General features: G+C 38.6%; 1 protein-coding gene across 2 annotated transcripts in view; it reads left to right on the top strand.

Annotated features, from left to right (window-relative positions):
- si:dkey-112m2.1 (transmembrane protein 132C) overlaps positions 1–19925 on the top strand; it is a 177485-nt gene that overhangs the window by 143582 nt on the left and 13978 nt on the right. For both annotated transcript variants that reach the window (XM_067574594.1, XM_067574595.1), the window contains exon 6: positions 13826–13969. In XM_067574594.1, coding sequence (XP_067430695.1) covers positions 13826–13969 — 144 coding nt within the window. The remainder of the gene's footprint in view (positions 1–13825; positions 13970–19925) is intronic.

Here is a 19925-nt window from a genome sequence, read left to right as displayed (position 1 = left end):
CAGAATTTTCCTTTCAGGGCTTCTGTAGACCCTCATGTGGCTGCTGTGAAGAAAGTTCGGTACATCTGCTCTGAGCAGAATACACGGAGGTAGAGAGCTTCACTGCAGCAGCTGCAGTGAAGAGCGCTGAGAGGGAAGAGAGGGGGAGCCAAGCAGTTGCTGCTGCACCCACAGCAGCGCTGAAGAGAAGAGATTCAGAACAAAGGCCAGCTGGCCTTTTATTGACCTGGTGACATCATAGGTCACACTGACCAATGGTGATTGGAGGAGGGCGTCCATGGGCAGAGCTCAGGTGGAGGTGAACCTGAGGAATTCTGGGTAGTTAAGTTCATTCATGGGCGGAGGCCCTACAGCTTGTAGGTAGACACCAGTCAATCATTGCTGGCACTCAGCAGCGTTTCTCTGTTTATAGAATGCCAGACACTCTGTTCAATAACACTCTCATCTCTCTCTGATGGCTTCTGGCCTACACTCCTACACTTCAACAGAGAAGCGCACACTGATACAGTAGCTGCCTGCCAAACATGAAATATAGGACTCAGGCTTACTTGATTTGACAGCTGCTGTAATCTGTCCTACTGGATAAGTGACTGCAAGTGTGGCAGATATGTTAATGCACCAATGGAGAAAGAGAGAGGCTGAAAATATCTTAGGAAGTCCAGTAAAAAGAGATGAAAAGAGATGGGAAAAAAGGTGAGTGAGGTTTGGACAGTTTTGTGTTTGGAGTAGTTCAGACTCCTTGTGCCTGCCATCACTGCATAAAAGCAAGAAAGATAAACACTCAATATACATCCTGCAGCAACAGATGAAGCCCATCATTTCAGAACAGATACTTTCCCAGTACAATAACACTAGCAATTTGTACTGTAGACCAATCTATGACTTTCAATATTGTGTCTTTTGTAGCTGGACTGGATATTTCAAAATACTAGTTCAGTACTGAATACACTGCATAAAACATTTATCTTTACAAGTAATTTAACATTCAGTTTAAACTCGAATTTATTCTTCAAATGAGAGAAGAATTCTGGCATTTGGATGAGATAATTGCACGACTTCTCAATGCAATTCCCCTTGTATTAGGAATATTAAATGAATCATTATCTTTAAACAAGACAGAATAGATAAAGGGAGACTGCTGTGCTAATATCAGAAAATGACCTCATACAGGAAAATTCTTAAAAACAAGTTGATTTGTACTGAAAACAGGCTGATTTTTCTATTTATTTAAGAAGAGTATAATTTGAGGATTCAATAACAGATTATAAAAATCGTTCAGACAAAGAGTTTTGTTACAGTAGTGTATCTTTTAGAGATTCTGTTAACCCCAGTGATTCTCTGGTTCAGTCATAACATTCTCTTTTTGAAATAGTTTGAATTAATAGATTTAATAGCCCCAAAACACTCAAATGATCAAATGTGCAAACTGAAGAAGAGAAGCTAAGAGAAAGTTGTTTACTGTACGAGAAGGCTTGTACATTATGGTGAAATCATGAACTCACTGAACTCAAGTCATCAATTTGTCACAAAGACAAATTCCTGTGTATTGTTTGCCTGATAAAATATTGTTTTTTCATTGTGAGGGAGAAGCAAAGAGAATAAACTGTGAGTGCAATAGGAATTTGTGAACTCAAATGTTTTTATGATTTTAATGTGGAATTATGAATTATTATTGTGCATGACTCAAATATGAAATTATTGGTCCAGCGACATAACTAATATGAGAGTCTAGAATTATCAATCAATCAATCAATTTTTATTTATATAGCGCCAAATCACAACAAAACTAATCTCAGGGCACTTTTCACATAGAGCAGGTCTAGACCGTACTCTTTAATTTAAAGAGACCCAACAATTCCCCCATGAGCAAAAACTTGGCGACAGCGGTAAGGAAAAACTCCCCTTTAACGGGTAGAAACCTCAAGCAGAACCCGGCTCTTGGTTGGCGTCCATCTGCCTTGACCATTATGATGATGATGATGATTACTATTAGGTCATGATAACAGCTGGAGGACACATCATACAAATAAGTCTTGTGCTGCCACAACTCAACAAGATTCTCCCAAACATTTTGTTTTGCTTGTTTTACCTCTGTCATTGGACTTAGCACCAGTGTTGCATTGATCAATGTGTCATTTCATGTGCATTCCTACTGGTTGGTTAGTAGATGTACGTCATAGCAGCAGTCACATTATGAGATGGTTATCCTAAATTTCTGACACTGTCAGAATTTTGTGGTTGCAAGACTGTGACAACGGCCATCTTTGAACCTCTCTCACAGTGCGACGTAGGACCACCGTTTTGTAGCCACAGCCAAAGATATCGCCACGTTTCTTTCACGTTGGTCACATCTCGTCTGGGACAGCCCGAAATCTCACAGTGTATACCCGGCTTTAGGGGCTCCATAGAAGTCTGGAGCTTGAAAATGATGAATAAGTAGGCTGTTCCAGATTTGGATAGTTCTCACTGGAGGAGAGCTCCTGGTTTAGGCTCCCCTAATTTTGATTCTTAACTCATGACTCACGTTTTCCAACTCTCACTAGCATGTTCAACTACCTTTGTTTTTCAACTCCCATCTTCAGATTAGCATTTTCCCAACTCTCATCTTCTGACCCCCATTATTTCAGCTAGCCTTTTCTGACTAGCATGTCCACAAATCTCATTGTTTCCAATCGCCTTTTCAGACTGCTATTTTCAGTCCTGCTTTCAGACAATGTGTTGTTGATCAGCATTCCTGGTGAGTTGAAGAAAGGGCTGGTCTTTTCGGTTGAGGGTTTGTACTGTCTGCATTCGAAACATGAGGGGACTTTCCCCTACAATGGCACCAAGAAGGTAGATGGGAAGAGAGATGGTGAAAGCGTTCATTAACAAGCTTGAAAGATGGCACATGCAGAGAACATGCCAATTGAGAGTGCACTACTTTTACAGCATCCTCCCATGAATTTTTTGATCTCTCTCTTGCTGCGCTGTGCCTTTCTGTTTCCTCATTAGAAGAGACAGCCAATGTTGCCCCCATAGCTCTTTACAGTACATCCCAAATGCTATCATTAGCATTTTATTCATAGCCTCTGAAACTCACTCCATTTTAAACTCAATAACATTAGCTTTGTGCTCACAGTCCCATAACATTATAATCAGAGCCATTAGCAGGGAGCCCAACATTAGCTTTTTTTTTTTTTTTAAGTCACGGGTGAGTGTCTTTGTCTAGAATAATTAGAGTTTGGCCAAATGCTGCTTTCTCCATATTGACTCCATACCAGCGTTTGACAGATAGTGATAGACTGAGGCGACAAAGACAACAGAATTAATAAGAAATTGTGTCCTCTGCGGGCAAGAGAGACAGATAAGTCCAAAAGAAAGCGCATATCTGTAATTTACACACATTACTATCGCAGCATCAGGACCGGCCAGCGGTATTCTTGCAGGCTGCCATCAGTCACACTGTCTCGCTGTCAGGAACTGTATTTGGAAATGCCCTGGCAGAGCGCTAATAGGCTGTGCAGCGAGGCTATCCGCTGGCATGCTAAGTGTCCTCAAGGCAGCATTAGCCATCTGCATACAGCCATAATGCCCCTTACAGCTTAATTAAGTCCTCTTGTGTATATACAGGCCTCTAATTTACCACTCTATCTTTCGCCTGTGCATTTTGACAACATTAATTCTCCCTTTCGCTCTCACCCCTGGTGGATTCAGCTTCATGCACCGAGCTTGTTTCTCATCCCTGGTCTTGATCATCTTCTACTGCAAAGTCTGAGAGGGAGAGACAGACAGACAGACAGAGATCAAAACAAGGAAACTCTGCTCAAATCAACAGAATTTTTGGGATCAAGCTCTAGAAAGTTGTGTTTTTATTTTTTCATCTGTCTCTCACAGTCATGAATTTCTGCTTTAGAGCCCAGAGTTTTGAGGCTGATACTGCAATGTTGGTTTAACTTAGAACACCTCAAAAACTAAAAAAGATCCCTAGAAATGTGATGGTTAAACTAGTTTGGGTTTTTAGAGTTTTTTCACTGAAAAGAGCTGCATGCTGCAGCTGAAAACTGCAATGAGAGTGAAAGAAAACAGTAAAGTTGTGGGCTGTAAAACCAAAACAATGAGCTGAAAGAAACTATAAAGCTCTGTAAAGCTGAGGAGGAGCTGCAGAGTCTGATGCTTACTCTCCAAGTTTATCACTACAAGTGACTCCTTTCAAATTACACATCATCAATCCTTTGATCCACTGTTATCAGAAAAATATTGATTATAGCCGCTGTAATGGTTGTCAGAAGCCAAAAAATCTCTGCTGGTCTTCCTGATTTGCAGGGGAGAAATAAGAATATTTATAGCTATATTATCTCACAGAAAGCTTGTGATGAACCATGATGTAAGGAATGTTTAATCTAAAAGAGAAACATGTGTAGATCATAAAGCAAGGAACATGTCAGCATGTAACTCAAGATCATCTGCACATTCAGAGAAAAGCATATTTTCTACCACAGTCCGATGGATCAGTGGGGATCTAACCTGCATACATTAGAAAGGAGAAGCTTGCCTCTGAGCAGTAACAATAACCCTCATTTGCTCCACTGCAGTGGCTATGTGACCAGAGTCATGGCATCTTCTAAGTGTGAATGTTTGTAACTGAGCACGAGGCAGTGTTGCAGAGAGCGAGCAACACTCCCTGGATGAATAACACACATACTGAATCCTCTGTACTTTAGACACACACATACACACACACACAACCTTTATTATTTCACCAGTCCCACCCAGCCTCTCTCTCAAGGCCCAGGATGCCGCTTCCATGTACGTCAGTCAGGCTTTAATTTGAAGCTAAGCCTGTCCATTCTGTAATTTGTTATTGGGTGTTTGTTTATTTTTCGCTGGTTTGCCTTCCCTTACCCTTTCCCCCCACTCTGTCAGTCTGGCTTGATTCTTTTATTTGGACAACTAGGGCTGGGGTCCAGCACAGTGGAGCTCTCTGGCTTATTCTAATCAAACAGCCTCCAGAAACAGGAGAGGGGTTCTCAGAATATGGACAGGCTTTATCAGGGACAGTCGATTTACCACTGCTGACCACTGCATTTCCTCCCCTAATGTTAAAGAGTGAGAAAGTATGAGGAGAGGAAAACAACTGCGGCTTAATATTTAATCTCACTAAAAGTATCCAGAGCTCACAGTACACAATAACAAAATCCAACAGATTGTCAGGCCAACAGGTTATGTAATAAATCAATATCTAATTAATGAGGAGAGTATAAATCAGTGTAGGTCCTGATTTAATAATCAATAGTGGTAATTCTTACTCCTGGTCATGGCAGAATGCCCCCAAACTGCCCCCAATTCTTTATTGGCTAATACAGCAATTGTAGCTGCTTTGCCAACTGTGCTAAATCAGTGGAAGACACGGGAGTTGACTATTCAGTTTATTTCATTCTTACAAAAACTTTTGATGCAACTAGCATGTACTTTTTTTAATATACAGTGGACATGCGAAAGAGACTTCTAGTAAATCATTCTGTAAACAAGGTATTGTATTTTAGTCATCTTTGCTCACCTCCCTAAATAAAAACCTGGTAATTAAAAAAAAGTTTCAACAGCTACGTCAGAAATGACTGACATCTCCATCACTTGTCACAAAAAGCAATTTTCCATCTTTTTTCCCATTTTATCACATCCCTCGTCATTTCAGTTATCAGCACCTTGCTCCGGCTTATATATTTCTCCCTGACTTCAACATCGCAGGCAGAATAACTTCTGTGCCTTTTTCCCAAGCCATAACCATAAAAAGATTACATTCTATGAACACCTCTCTCCCCTGCTGTTGTATCACTATTTCTGAAAAAAAGTAAAAAATAAATAAATAAAATAAAATAAAACCTTTGCAGGTGTTCATTCCCTCTGCCCTTGCTTTAATTTATCTCCTGCTAGGCTGTGAGATGTTCGGATGTTTGTGAGTGGCAGCGGGGGGACTGTATAGGTGCTGGAGGGAATAGACTTTTTATTGATAACTGATATGAACTGATTAGCTGAGAGTGCTGCGGTGGCAATATAAATCCTACTCACAAGTGCTGTAGGCCAACACAGTACAAGACCTGTGAGCTTACTGTCAGTCTCAGCCGGTTAGTAAATAGTTGAGCGGTGGTTCTCTGTGGGTCAGAAGCATCTGTTCAGTAAATGAATATTAAATTGCAGTTTTAAGCAGAGTTCTGTGCCCAGATCTAAGCTACACATATCTCAGATGTCTCCTTCCCCTCCTCCTCTTTTCTCTTTGAATAAAAATTTGGGCCCTATTTGAATCACCTAGCAGCAAGCACAAGGTGGTCTTGAATGCACTGACTGTGTGTGTGTGTGTGTGTGTGTGGTGTGCCAATTGCAGTGCAGCATGACAACATTAGCTCAACAAATGGAAAGACACTTCTCCATGAAATCGTATTGTTGTCTGGAATGTGTAGAGTGTCTCCTCCGTGTGAGCACACAGTACCACAAATTAGCAGCCAAGAGGCAGATTGCATGCTTTTTTTAACAGTTAATTAAAGTACAAAGATGATAGAAATAAATAATTAAAAATGTTGGCTTCTTGGCTGGAGCCACGAGGCAGAATACAGGAGAAGAGAATATATTCAAGCATTCAAGGAATCTCTTGTGATTGTTCCATATAATGTTGTATGGATATTCACAAAAAGTGCAATTATTTCATGTGGGAAGAGGAATGTCAAAAAATCATGACAAAGAGACATGTCGTTTGACCATCCACTTTTCAGGCATAAAAAACACTTGGTTAAGTTTAGGGAAAGATGATGTTTGGGTTAAAATGATCATGTGGTGTGGGTTAAAGTTACTACTTCCTTAAAGTTAGGTGACCTTCATCATCATGGCTACAATAATAACCACAGCGTTGAGCTTAGGGGACAATTGTAGTTACGTTTTTTAAAAAGAGTCTCCCAACTCGTGGTTGGAAACAGGAAAACAAGCAGCGGTCTCCTGTTGCAAATTCCACTGTTGGGTTAATGCAGTCATGCACCCCGCCTCCTTCAGATGAGGAAATGTCATCATACATATACATCATCTAAACTGCACCACTGCTTCAGGTCATAATTGCTACGCCTGCTAGATGGCATCTGTCACTCAAACGTAACTATAGGTCATTTTTGGGTGACTGACATTACGACCTATAGTGACATTTTTCTTGGGAGGACAGTCTCATGTGGGCACTCAATCTGTAGCAATCTTAAACTGTATTGTGGGCTTCCCACACACATGTGCTTGTAATCTACTTGCATTCAAGACAAGTGCACAAAGATACTTAAAAGCATTCAAAAAAAGTTGATATTGCCTGATGAGTCATCTTTTATCATTTCCTGCATTTGTTTGTTGTTTTAAAATGGATGAATCAGCTATCAAATAGTGGATTTTTAATGGTATGTGTAGCGACCCCATGAAAGTTTGTTTTCAGGATCAAAATGCCCTAATGCAAACTGGGAGACAAATCCCAAAGTGCTTTCAAACATCCTCCAGATTCTCAGGAATCACCATAGTCTCAGGAATATTTTGATCGGAGTTGTGTACCTTTAATTCCCCAACAACACATTCTGTCCTTGAGCTTGCAGACGTGCACCGTAACTATTCTCTAAGCAGTGCTACTGTAGGTTGTCTGCTACCTTACACATCATTCATCCACAACCATATCAGCCCCCACACACTCCACTCTTGTGCCCCAGCTGCACAGAAGCGTAATGGCCTTTTATCGATTCTTCCTTCTCTTGGCGTCTTTCTTTTCTTTTCTTGCTCTGCTCTCTGCACTGCAATGAGAGGTTGTTAAGATAAGCTGCTGCGTGAGGAGGGAGCCATGCCTCTTGTTTTTTCTTTTTTTTTTTTTTTTTTTGAGCTGGGCAGCAGGGGTGTGTTTGTGCTTGTGTGTGTATCAAATTTAACATGTGCCCGTGTATACATATGTGTGGGTTGGTGTTTATGTAGCACATTTGTGTGTTTAGGCTAATAAAGCCATTTGGTGACATGAGTGTTTATCTGCTGTTGTGTACAACGAGGCTCCATGAATAAGACATGCAGTCCAGCCTTTTATAACCCTAGGAGGGTATTAGGCAGCCAGGCAATGCCCAGTAAGAAGTAGGCGGATTTCATGGAAAAAAAGATGCTTCCTTTTGTGCCTTATGCGTCACTCCAGCTGTCTCACTATATTTCACTTAATTTCAGTCAAGAGATTATGTGATTGTGCAATTATGTATATTATTATACGGGCTCACTCAAAATTCTGTTCTTTATGATGCAACCCCCCCCCCCCTCCATAATACATGTTGTTGGAGCTCATTAAGAGCTCTCTAGTGTTGTTCCACTGTTAATGGATCACCAAGTGAAGACAGACACTTCCCATCACACGTAGATACAGAGAACACACACAGCGCACTTTTTATATTTGGCACCAGAGACTGTACATTCTGTCTTCATTATATAATTATGAACAAGTGTGTTCATTGTTCACTGAGGAACAAGGATGAGCGTTAATGTGAAGGTCTCAGATGGTGAGTGTTTTGGGCTTTATGGCAGACGTGTCTTTTTAATCTAGTTTGTGAGAAATGTGTTGTCTCTCACTTAAATTCAGGTTGAGAGAGGAAGGGATGGTGCATTTGCCTTCATTTTTCTAAACTTCTAACATACATATTAACTCCATACACCCACAAGCTTGTATGACATCATTATAAAACCTGACATACATTAGAAGCCTAATACATGTGTACCAGCTAAACTGCTTTTTGCATCATCTAAACCCATTTTGCATCAACTAGAGAATAAAATTAAATAGCTGACTTTGGTAGAGCACCACCTGCCTCTTCCTAACTTTCAGCGACAGATTTTGATTTCCTTGTGGCAGCCCAAACAAATTAACACACACTGTGAGAAAGATCTGGGATAAACTGTGACAGTCATTTCAAATATGTGAAATATGCAAGAAAAGCTTGGGATCTCCTGCACACATTTACCAATAAAAAAAAGAAGTTCAAGGTGAAATATTTCCCTGGAAGCCTTAGTGAAAAGCAACGTTTGGATGGCACTGTTTATTTTGGAAAGATCCTGAATATATGCCTCAATTAAAGCCATGATGGAGAGGTAATAGCGTCACTGTCAGGACACAGCTTTCAGGCTTCTCTCAGAGATTTTGCTTTGAGTAAGAAAGGGGTCCTGTTTCTGTCACGTTCATGGCCGTGCCTCCAGTTTATCCTTTGTGTTCCTGGTGTTTCCCTTTCCTGTATGTCTCCTGTGCCCCCCTGTCTGGTGAGTGTGCACGTGTGTGTGTGTGTGTCCGATGTAGGCATGGGTGTGGGCACTCCTCTCACTCTTCTGGCTCCCTGATTACTGTCCAGCCTATACACCTGCTCCAATCTGCACACCTGCAATCCTTTCAACTCATCCACTCAGCAGTATATCAGCCCCGGTTCTTCACACACTCATTGCCAGATCATTGTTTCAGCTATTGTGGTGGATCACATCCCACTTCACTTTGAATTGTGCATTCAAAGCTTAGTCTCTTGTGTTGTTTTGTTCGCTGAACTAACCTTGTCTCCCTGTACCACAGGGTCACTGCATGCCTGCCTGTTTTTCTGCTCACCTCTCCGCCTGCTGACCAGTCATAGGGTCGACCCATCTACTAGCTTTCAAACTAGCTTCATCCAGCCACACTTTCATCCCTGCTCCGCCCTGCTTTGCCAACCACCGGCTTCCCTCTGACCCCCTGCCTTCACCTGCTTACATCCTCACCTCTGTTCACCTTCACTCCCTGAGAGCCCAGTCAATAAAACTTTTCTTATTCATTCCAACTCTGAGTCTGTGTCCTGCGTTTGGGTTCCTTCCTGTTGATTGTTCTTTTCACGATTTTCTCCTCACCTTTTCTTGGTAATGCTTTAGAAAGTGGTGGTTAAGTAACTGAGGTACATTTATTAAGGAACGGTTACAGCTCATGGCCAATCTGCCCATATTTTTGGTCTTCATTTCAAGTAATGGACAAGAAAAAGATTATAGTTTTTACTGTAACATCATCCTTTTGTGAGACTGTTGTCATTATTTTGGCTTCAAAAAGACCTAATATTCAGGATTTTATTTTATTTTTTTGTTATTTGGTAAAGAAAATGAGAAAGCAATGCCAATTCTAAGAATAGACAAGGATAAAGAAAAAATATACTCTATTTTTCCAGTCTTTGGAACATTCTTTCAGTATATGACATGAATATTCATCAGATACGTGTTTATATATATAAATATATGTTCTTGCCGTTTCTCTACCATCATTGTTTAGCAGCTTCTTCAAATTTAATTCCCAGAGTCATTCATATAATACTACACAGGCTGATCATCCTCACTTACAAAATGAAACATGGCCAGTCCTCCCTCAGATATGGTGGTGTACAGATATCGAACACCAAAGTACATGTTATCAAGAGTTTATCTTCAGAAAATTTTAAAAAGGAAATTGTCATCACATTTAATTCATGATGTCTAATTATTTCTTGATCTGTATATATATATATATATATATATATATATATTTTTTTTTTTTTTTTTCTTCTTCTTTCCCCTGTATTATTTTTAATGTGTTTCTTTTTTTTATTAGATTGTTGTCCACTGATTGGTCAGCTTTTTCTGCTCATTTATTTTTTGTTGTATTTTCCTAAATAATGTTAGCTTAGATTTTTTTTCCTGTTTTTGTTATTGTTTTTCTCCTTAAGTTGAGGGGAGGTCCGCTGTGTAAGCCTGTGGCATCTTGACCTCTCCTGACACATCTCTTACTTTTTATTATCTGAATTTTATGCAGTCTTATGTGTGTGCAAATAGAATTTACAAAAAGTAAGGGTAGACCACAGACAGTCTGGATGAAATAACTTAACTATCATCATCAAGAGCTATCAGAAAACAGAAAAATATGATGTGTGAGAGAGAAAGAAACAAGGCAAGAGAAGACCTCTTATTAATGCTTAGGCTTGGAATTCCTTCATCTACAGTTGAACTTTAATTTTTCTTTAATTTTTTTTCTCAAAAGGAGCATGAGGGTGAAGAAACAAAGCAACCAGAGAGGCACTGGTTTTGATGCACAAAGAGCTGCCTGGAGACCAGTTTTCCTTTGACTTTCAAAAGGTTTAGGCCTCTTAGTAGTCTTTTATTGAAACTAAGCTGTGATGAGCAGGATCCACTGTTAAAGCAAATCCTCAGTACAACAAACACGCTGAGAGCTCAAGGATTACCACACGTTGTCTTAATTGATCTCATTATCTTCTTCCTCCTCCTCTATAAGGCCTTCCACTCTCAAGTGTGTGTTCTGATATCTCTTGAACACATGCAATTTGACATAAAGTATTATTGTCGCGGTTGTTTACTTTCACTTGAAATGAGCTCCTGGGAATAGCTGTACAAAGACTGAAATGGCTATAGTGTGATACCACATCACTGTAAATCATTCATTGGTGTAGGTTAAGACTCTATTGCAGGGGGTCTCTGAGGTCCACTTAACTTACCAAATTCGCACCATGTTAAAAGGTCCTGTAGGGGTAAACTAAATTGAGATATTTGAGTTAAAAAAACAAAACAAAAAAAAAAAACTTCAGAATGAATGTATGTACCTGAAAAGCTTTCCTATTACTGGTAGAATTAACGCCTTCGTTGAGTTCTTAAACATCGATATAAAATGGTGTGAAGGTCGGGGGAAACACTGGTGTAAGTGTTCATTGGTGAGTTCTTCACTGTATTCATCACTGAAAATGTTTGATTTTACATTTATAATGATAGAGTCTTGATATGGCCACTGTTTCATTGCAAATCAGTTTTGAATAAGCCATTCAATTGTATCAGCTGGAGCACCTATATCCGACATCAACCTTGCTAACTGCGGTTACTCTTGGCAGGCTGAATGACGGCAGCTGAGGTGACATGATAGCGATGTGTCACTCAAAAGGGTCCTAGTTAGGTTGTGGTGAAATTTTGTTCCCGGTCAGGAGTCCGCCTATTGAATATGTATTCTATATTGGCTATCTACATGTTAAATGTGTAAAAACAATGAGCATAACAAACGTTGGTGCCATGTGGTTAAAAAGATCACTGTATTATATTGTTCAAGGTTTTGTAGAAAACTGATAATATTGGACTTTATTTCAATAGAGGTAAATCGGCTGGCTTTGTTCTTTTAAAAGTTGATGTGTGAAAATCTTTTCATTTCATGGTGAAACTCTCAGACAGTAAATATATTCTCAGTGGTGATGAAACAATTAGTCCATTAATCAATTGGTCAAACGGAAATTTCATCAACAATTATGATACTCTATTAATTGTAAAAAAATGAATAAATAAAAAGTCAAAGATTTGCTACTCTTCACTGCCGCATATCATTGTATGGTAGATTAAATATCTTTTGACTGTTGGTCAGACAAAACAAGAAATTTTAAAATAGCTCTGTGAAACTTGTGATAGATACATGTTTCTACTTCACAGATTAATAGCAAAAACAACTTAATGGTAATGAAAATAATCATTACTTGCAGCCCTAACTCTTTGCTCAGTCTTACTCAGAGATACACAGACACCTGTGTGCTTGATGTATAATCCCTGTGACAGTAAATATGACTGCTCACGGCTGCTCATCATTATGTTGGACTATTTGAACACGTTTCAGACAGACACGTGATGTAAGGGCCTAGAGGGTGACTACAGTCAACAATTGCAGAGGATGTGGCCTTCAAATTAATGGCATTTTGAATGCAGTTTGTGAGTTGAGAAAAATATCAGCAGCCAGGCTTTTGACCACTACTGTAAACATGGAAAGCATTGAATTTTTACGTATATTATGTTACCATACATATTATGGTATTTCTTGTATATGTCTGATCTTTAACTTTATATACTGGACCAACAATTTTCTTAAATGTCCTTTAGTCCAGCTTGAAAACGTGAGTGGGATTGAGCTTTTAGTGTTATAGGTCCAATATCACGAAACAGCCTGCCCCTCAGCTGTCAGTGCTACTTTGAAAAACTAAACTAAAATGATACTCTATTCATGTGAACTACTGTAGTAGTTCTAGTACTACAGTCTTAACAACAAAAGTATTGGTCATACTCCAACTTCTTGTCAATGTTTGTTTTTAGCATCATTTAAAAAAGGACACAACATTTTAAAAAAAAAAAAAAAAAGCTTGTTGGCTTTCTTACCAGAAGTCACATGAGGACATCATATATAATTTCATCTCTGTGCATTATGTACAGAGGCAGCTCTGGAATGTGTTTAGCTTATTGTAGGAGAAACACAGAAAGCAGTGAGAAAGAGCTAACATAGCTCCATTAAACGGTGCCAACTGAGAACTCCACAGCTGTCTAATTTACATATTTAGGGTGTATATTTAACACATGCAGATATTGAAAACACATTTCACACACATTTGAAGCTGTTGGAATGCACATTTTTCCTCTCTTGGTGGACACTAGTCATTTACCCCTGGTTCCAAGAACTGAGCTAAGCTAGGCTTAACAAGTCCCTGACAAGTCTGAATGTACTGACATAAAAATGACATCAATCTCTTCATTTACATCCTGACAAGAAAGCAAACAAGCCCGTAACATTGGAGTATTTTTTAATATTGTTATTATATTGTTATATAAAAAATGTTCCTATCAGATGTTAGTAGAAGGAGACTGATACTGGCTGATGTTGGCTTATTGCAGATATATCGATGTTGGCCAAATTGGTGTCTGCCTCAGAACTCCAGTGTCTGTCAGGATCTAGGTGTTAGTCCCAGCAGTCACTGAGTTGTAAGAGCAACACTAATTTGTGTCTCTCTGCTTTACTTTGCAGGACACTGAGATCCTCAACACAGCTGTCCTCACTGGGCGTACGGTCGCTGTGCCCGTAAAGGTAGTCACCGTAGGAACAGACGGAGCGGTCTCTGATGTAACCGAGTCAGTGGAGTGCAAGTCAACAGACGAACAGGTTATCAAGGTAAGTGGGATGTTTTTAGCAGCAGCTTTTATTTTAATTTTCTAATTTGTCTTTGTTGCCTTCTGCTTCATGGTCATCTTTATAGTGCTACGTGGGTGGGTGAGCAGAATGAATAAAAAGTAGTTGTAGTGTAGAAGTGGTTTGGGCTTATTAGTCGAGAAAGCACGTGCTGAATTTCCTCCAGCAAAACAGGAACAGCCAGGCTTATTTTTTTGTTAAATGGTGTGTCATAAATTTAGAGCTTTTCCTCAGGTCAATTTGATACAGCAGGAATTCTAAAAAAAAGAAATAGAATAGAAAAATTAGCAACAATTAGCAATCATCTGGGGTAATGCTGCCTTCACTGAACATGCTGCCAGATGCAACATTTCTCCATGCAATTGTGCTTAAAACTGTTTTTAGGTGTATGCACTTTTAGTGCCTATGCAGAAAAGCACAGTCATTAAAGAGAATACATTTCATGTTGGAAACATGAAGACACAAAAACATAGAAACAGCATATATTTTAGATGTTTCCAAAAGAAAGGGCCTTAATGCCATTAATGTTGGTCCAAACAGTGGACAATGAAGTGTCTCAGAAGAAATCTTACAGGTTAGTATATTAACTAAATTAATTGAGATTATATTGTACAGAGTGAAACACTGAAAATATGTGCAGAGATGTTGCACAATATAAAAAGAACACTTGGAACAGTAGCTACAAAAGAAATGAAAGAAGACAGAAAGACAGAAAAAAAAGACACTCTGTAGACCATGCTTGTTACTGATCATCTCTAACTTGACATCTGTAGTATATTGCCTCTCTTTCTCCCTGATATGAGGAGCCAATTCAAGATGACAGCAACTCAGATTAATCTCAGACACAAGTTGCTATTTATGGTTATTGTTCCTCATAGGGTGAAGAATGCTTGTGTATAACCATTATCTATGTGTGAATAACTGTAATTTTCTTCTGCTATTTTTTATTTGCCTCCAAATGATGTTATTGCATCACATATACAGTGTGTTATTTCTTGCATTAAAAGTATAGTTGCTTGAAAGCTAACACCAAAATATGGGTTTGCAACTTTATTGCCGCATAGTAATAACATAACTCTGACAAAACAAAAAGGTGAGAAAATGTTCACTGATTGATTTCCTATCTCAAGCAAGTTTCAATTCTCTGTAAGTTGATTTTCACTGGCATTCTGGAAGGTAAGTAATGAATCTAAAATCTTATTTAAAGCTTTGGAAAATGTTATGTACACAGGATTTGTTGTTAATCTAGAAAATGCAAAACCATTTGTATTATCCATTAAGTATAACATAGAATTTAATATCTGTCCCTCAACACGTCCCTGTTGTATTAGGCTGAAGGAAGTGAGAAAAACCAAAGTGAGAGACGAGAAAAATAAACAGTTTGTTCTTACTTGTAAGTATGTGCAAGAGGAATAGAATACTAGTTATGCAAGTTATACTGAGGAGCAGATTTTGTGTGTGCAGACAGTGAGTTTCTGTGTTTCGTACATGCATATCAGAGAGAAGAGAAGAAGCAGATCTCTCAAAGGGTTTAATTATCCACTGAAGTGGCACCACACATTGTGACGCTGACCTCGGTAGCGTACTCCCCTGCCCACCCATCTGGTTTGAGAACTGTTAGTTGTACCCCTCCTCTCTCCACCCTACTTTCAAAGGAAACTTAAAATAAAACAATTTTTGATTGGGAAGCATTTTTATCTTCCCTCACTGTTTCACTGAAGCTTTGAGGGTGAAGTCCTTTTCTTCTGAAGAATGACATATGCTGACATTACCCTAAAATGACCACAGCACAATGGTCCAAAAACTGTAAGGACTATATTGGTGGTTTTCTTAAAAATTACCCCAACACTATAAATTATATGTGTTGTACATTACCAACAACTCATTCATTTTCAAAGCATACTGCACCATTATTTCTATATTGATTGTAGAGCTAAGCTGTAGAGCAATGAGATGACATTTGCATTAATTATGTTGTGTTGTTTTCAAATATATTAAAACAGAATTATTAAAAAAAATGTAAATCACTGTATTAAAAGTATTTAATAAGCAGTAAAGGCTTAGCTTAACACAACTCATGGTTACAGGTTGTCATGGAAACGCAATATGCTGTGTGGCTTGCAAGTTTTCAAGGCACTCAGCAGTAAGAGGAGTATGACGACTAACAATGTCTTATGAAGTGGTGTCGAGGTCTAAAAACGGTTTGGGAACCACTGCTATAGAGCATAGTTGATTAATCGATTAGTTAGTTGACAGAAAATCTCTTATTTGTTTAGGTCATTTTTTTAAACAAAAATACCGAAAACTCACTGAGTACAGCTTCTCAAATTTGCTGGTTTTCTTAGTCTTCTAATATACAGTAATACATTGAATATCTCTGAGTTTTGGACAAAGAAATTCTTATATGGTACCTTGAGCTGTTCTTATTCCCTATTTACTGGCATATAGACAAAGCAATTAATCAACTAATCAAAAAAATAATCCGCAGTTTAATCACTGCCATTTCAGCCAAAACTCTCTTATATTAACATTTTGTCATGAGCTCTCTTGTAAAGAGATAGTGTATCTCAAGAGGCTTCTTGGTTAAATAAAAAAAATTAATAATGAAAATGTTCATTAGTTGCAGTTCTCATTGCTTAAAGCACAATGAAAAGAACATGAACTAATGGGGACTTAAAATGTTGCTTGAGATAGCAAATCTATCAGCTTTTCCATTATTTTCATTTTTTTTTTGCATTTTTTATCAAAGTAGCACCATTATCTGATCCGTGCTGATGAACTTGGTTAAAGCAGATGCCGTCAATGTTTTCTCCTTCTATGACAGTCACCTTCTCTACCCTTTATCAGGGTTATAAGGCTGCATTCACACCAAATCCGGCAATCCGGTACTACGACGCAGGGGGCTACAATGGTGGGGGTGTGTTGTTTGAGGTACAGGTGACACAGCGAAATATGATCCAGGAAGTCGAGTTAGAGTTACAGATTAATGCAAGGATTTATGAGAAGCCAAAACACCACGCAGTGGTTTGTAACACTCACAGACAGGAATTTACAACTCTGGAAAGGTTTTTTCGTTGCAATGATCACAAGGTAAACAGCAGCATTACAAAGTAATCCACCAGGAATGTACACTTGCATGTATGTGATTGGCCAACCGCAGCATGATGCTGGGTTGCGTTTTGGCAAAAGTTGAGTCCCATCCAACTTCTTACCAGATGGCTGCTGTTTTTTGCCCTCTGCTGTCCCTACTCCTGCAGCTTAAACGCACTGTCCCTATTCAAATGAATGGGAGGATTGCCGTTTTTCACATATTGCTGGATTCGGCAATGAGTGGCATGAATGAGCATGACTCAGTGGACACTGACTGTTTTTGATTGGCTACAGAGTCCTGTCAATGTTTTGTGACTAGGCAAAATAAATATTGTTAAAATATTTTCGACTAAAATAAAAAGTGAAAAAGAATGATAGCGGGGAAGTGTTATTACATTTATTAAATCTATAAACAACCTTGAAATCTAGGGATTACAACTCATCCTCTCTAAGGTCTTCATTTCTAAAAAGGGTGATAGGTTTTAATAGAAATTGAGACAAATAGCAATGTGCAACAAATAGAATCAAAGCAAGCAAAGGTTTTGATCTTCTTTTTTTAACATGAGTCATAATAGATAGTTCTCCTTTTGTCACACTGATGTGGAGCCCTACAGCATATACAATAAACCGCTGAACCTCACACCAAGAAATACTTCACAGTTAAATAAGCCTCTATAGTTTAGAAGATGGATATTGTGCATATTTGCTGCTGTAAGCGAGAATCATGTAAGAAAAATATCATTTATGCTCGGTGCCTTGAATTCAAGCTAAACCCTAATACATACAACTGCAGAAAACTGTCCAACACACTATTATGTAATTGCCAGGAACTGAGCACTCGATCAGTTTTAGTCAGGTATCAGTTCAGTCATAAACTCATGCCACATTTTGAATTTTGTGATGTCCTTATCTGTGTTTGTGCATGTCATTCTGAATAAATTCCGAGCCAGCATGATTAGCAACACAATGGATTGTTTCCATGGAGAGGTGACATTGATTTGTGCGTGGTTTCATGACACATTCATTGGTGATATCAGAGACTGCAGAGATCAGTGAAGTGCTAAATTTTTCATGCGGCAAGGAAGATGTCACCTTCCAGAGATCTCAATTAAATCTTAATGGTTATCATCTCTGATACCTTTCATAACCAAAGATAAAGATGAATCGAGAATATAGAAACAAAACTAGAGACTGAAAGGAGATATTATGAAATAAATTGATTTCAGCATATAGGTGAAAGAGAGAGACATAGAGATAGAAAGAAAGAGAGCGAGGGAGAGAGGATAAACAGTGAAAAAAAGAACAAAAATAGAGGTGAGGCTTAAGATACTCAATGAGGAGTGAAGTGGATTCTTTCAGCTCACTCTCTGGATGGTTGCCTTTAGAAACCCTGCACATTAGTGCATGGCATGTGTGTGTGGTGTGTGTTAGGGGGTGGGTGAAAAAAATCGATTCACATAAGAATCTCGATTCTTATCTCCTACGATTCACAAATATAAAAAATAGATTTTCTAAATGTTAGTTAATAATGTGATGTTGAGGTGGAACTCAGCTGTGAGGGCGGTGCAGCACCCAGACAGTCTACAGCGCACAAATGCCAGAGTTACCTTGTAGTTCATCTTCCAAAAAGGCAAGTGGTGCCAAGCATTTTTTTTTTTGATTTAATATCTAAATAATTATCTTTGCAAGACAAACAAATGCACGAGATAAGTGTATATACAGAGAGCCAGCACAACAGACCAGCCTTTCTCCCTCAAGCATGAAGTGAAGTGCGCCTCTGTACTTTTATATTTTAGTACTTTTTGAGTAAAAGCACCCAGTGCTAGGTTGAAGAGAAGGTTAAAAATTGCAGGGGGGCAAGTTTTTTCATAAAATAAAATTCATTGATTTAACCATGCAATAGCCTCAGTAAAACATAACAACATCATAAGGCTACTGTTTCAAAATCAAATACATTTATAATCAGAGCAGAGTGCTAAATAGTTTTTGAATTTATGAATGATTCTCTGACAAAATCAGGTGCATAGAAACAGCTGTTTATGGTGCACGCAAGAGCACTGTCCATGGTTCTGAAAGAGCACTGCCCATGGTTCTGAAACAACAGCTAAGCGATAGTTGCATGTATCTCAGCCAATCAATTTTGTTGTTTTTGTTATTTTTCTATAGATACATAAAGCTTAAACAGGGGGCAAAAATACAACTGAGGAGGCTATAAGACCTCTTGTGGCGCAGTAACTTTTGTAAAGACAGTAACTTTGAAAAATATAGAACTGAGCTGACTAATATGAAAGGCTGAAGCTTCACATTAGCTTCAAATAAATTTGTAGATACATTTTTGTCAATCTTCATTTTGGCACATGACTATTGTTTTCGGACAGACTTGAAAAATTAACAGTCAGTCATAATGCTATGCAACACAATATTCTCATATTAGTGCTGTTGTACACTTAAGGATATTGTTGGATTATGGATATTGTTTTGTCATCACATTTCATAGATGGCCTGATTATAAACCTTAATTCTCTTTATGATACTGATCATTTGAACAAAAGTCCATTTGAAATATTAAACCTTAACTCACTTTGATTTTAACCTAGGAATAGCCCTTTCTGAAGCACAACCTGTTCTCATTATAGGAGGACAGAACATGTAGGAGGTACAGTAATACTGTAGTAGATTGAGGGTGAGAGTGAAAGAGTAGGAGAGGAAGAGGGAAGAGGAGGAGAGAGCTGACAGATACCAAGCTGTCAGTTTTGTTCCTTGGAGATAGGGGCTGGTCTGACATCATTTGAGAATAAAGCTGCCAAGTTTTATGCAAAGAAGTGGAGACAGATGACAGTCTTCTTGT

This window comes from Thunnus thynnus, chromosome 19, assembly GCF_963924715.1.
Source record: "Thunnus thynnus chromosome 19, fThuThy2.1, whole genome shotgun sequence".
Lineage (NCBI taxonomy): Eukaryota > Metazoa > Chordata > Actinopteri > Scombriformes > Scombridae > Thunnus > Thunnus thynnus.
Note: the sequence above shows the minus strand (reverse complement) of the source record. Positions and strands in the feature narration are given on the sequence as shown.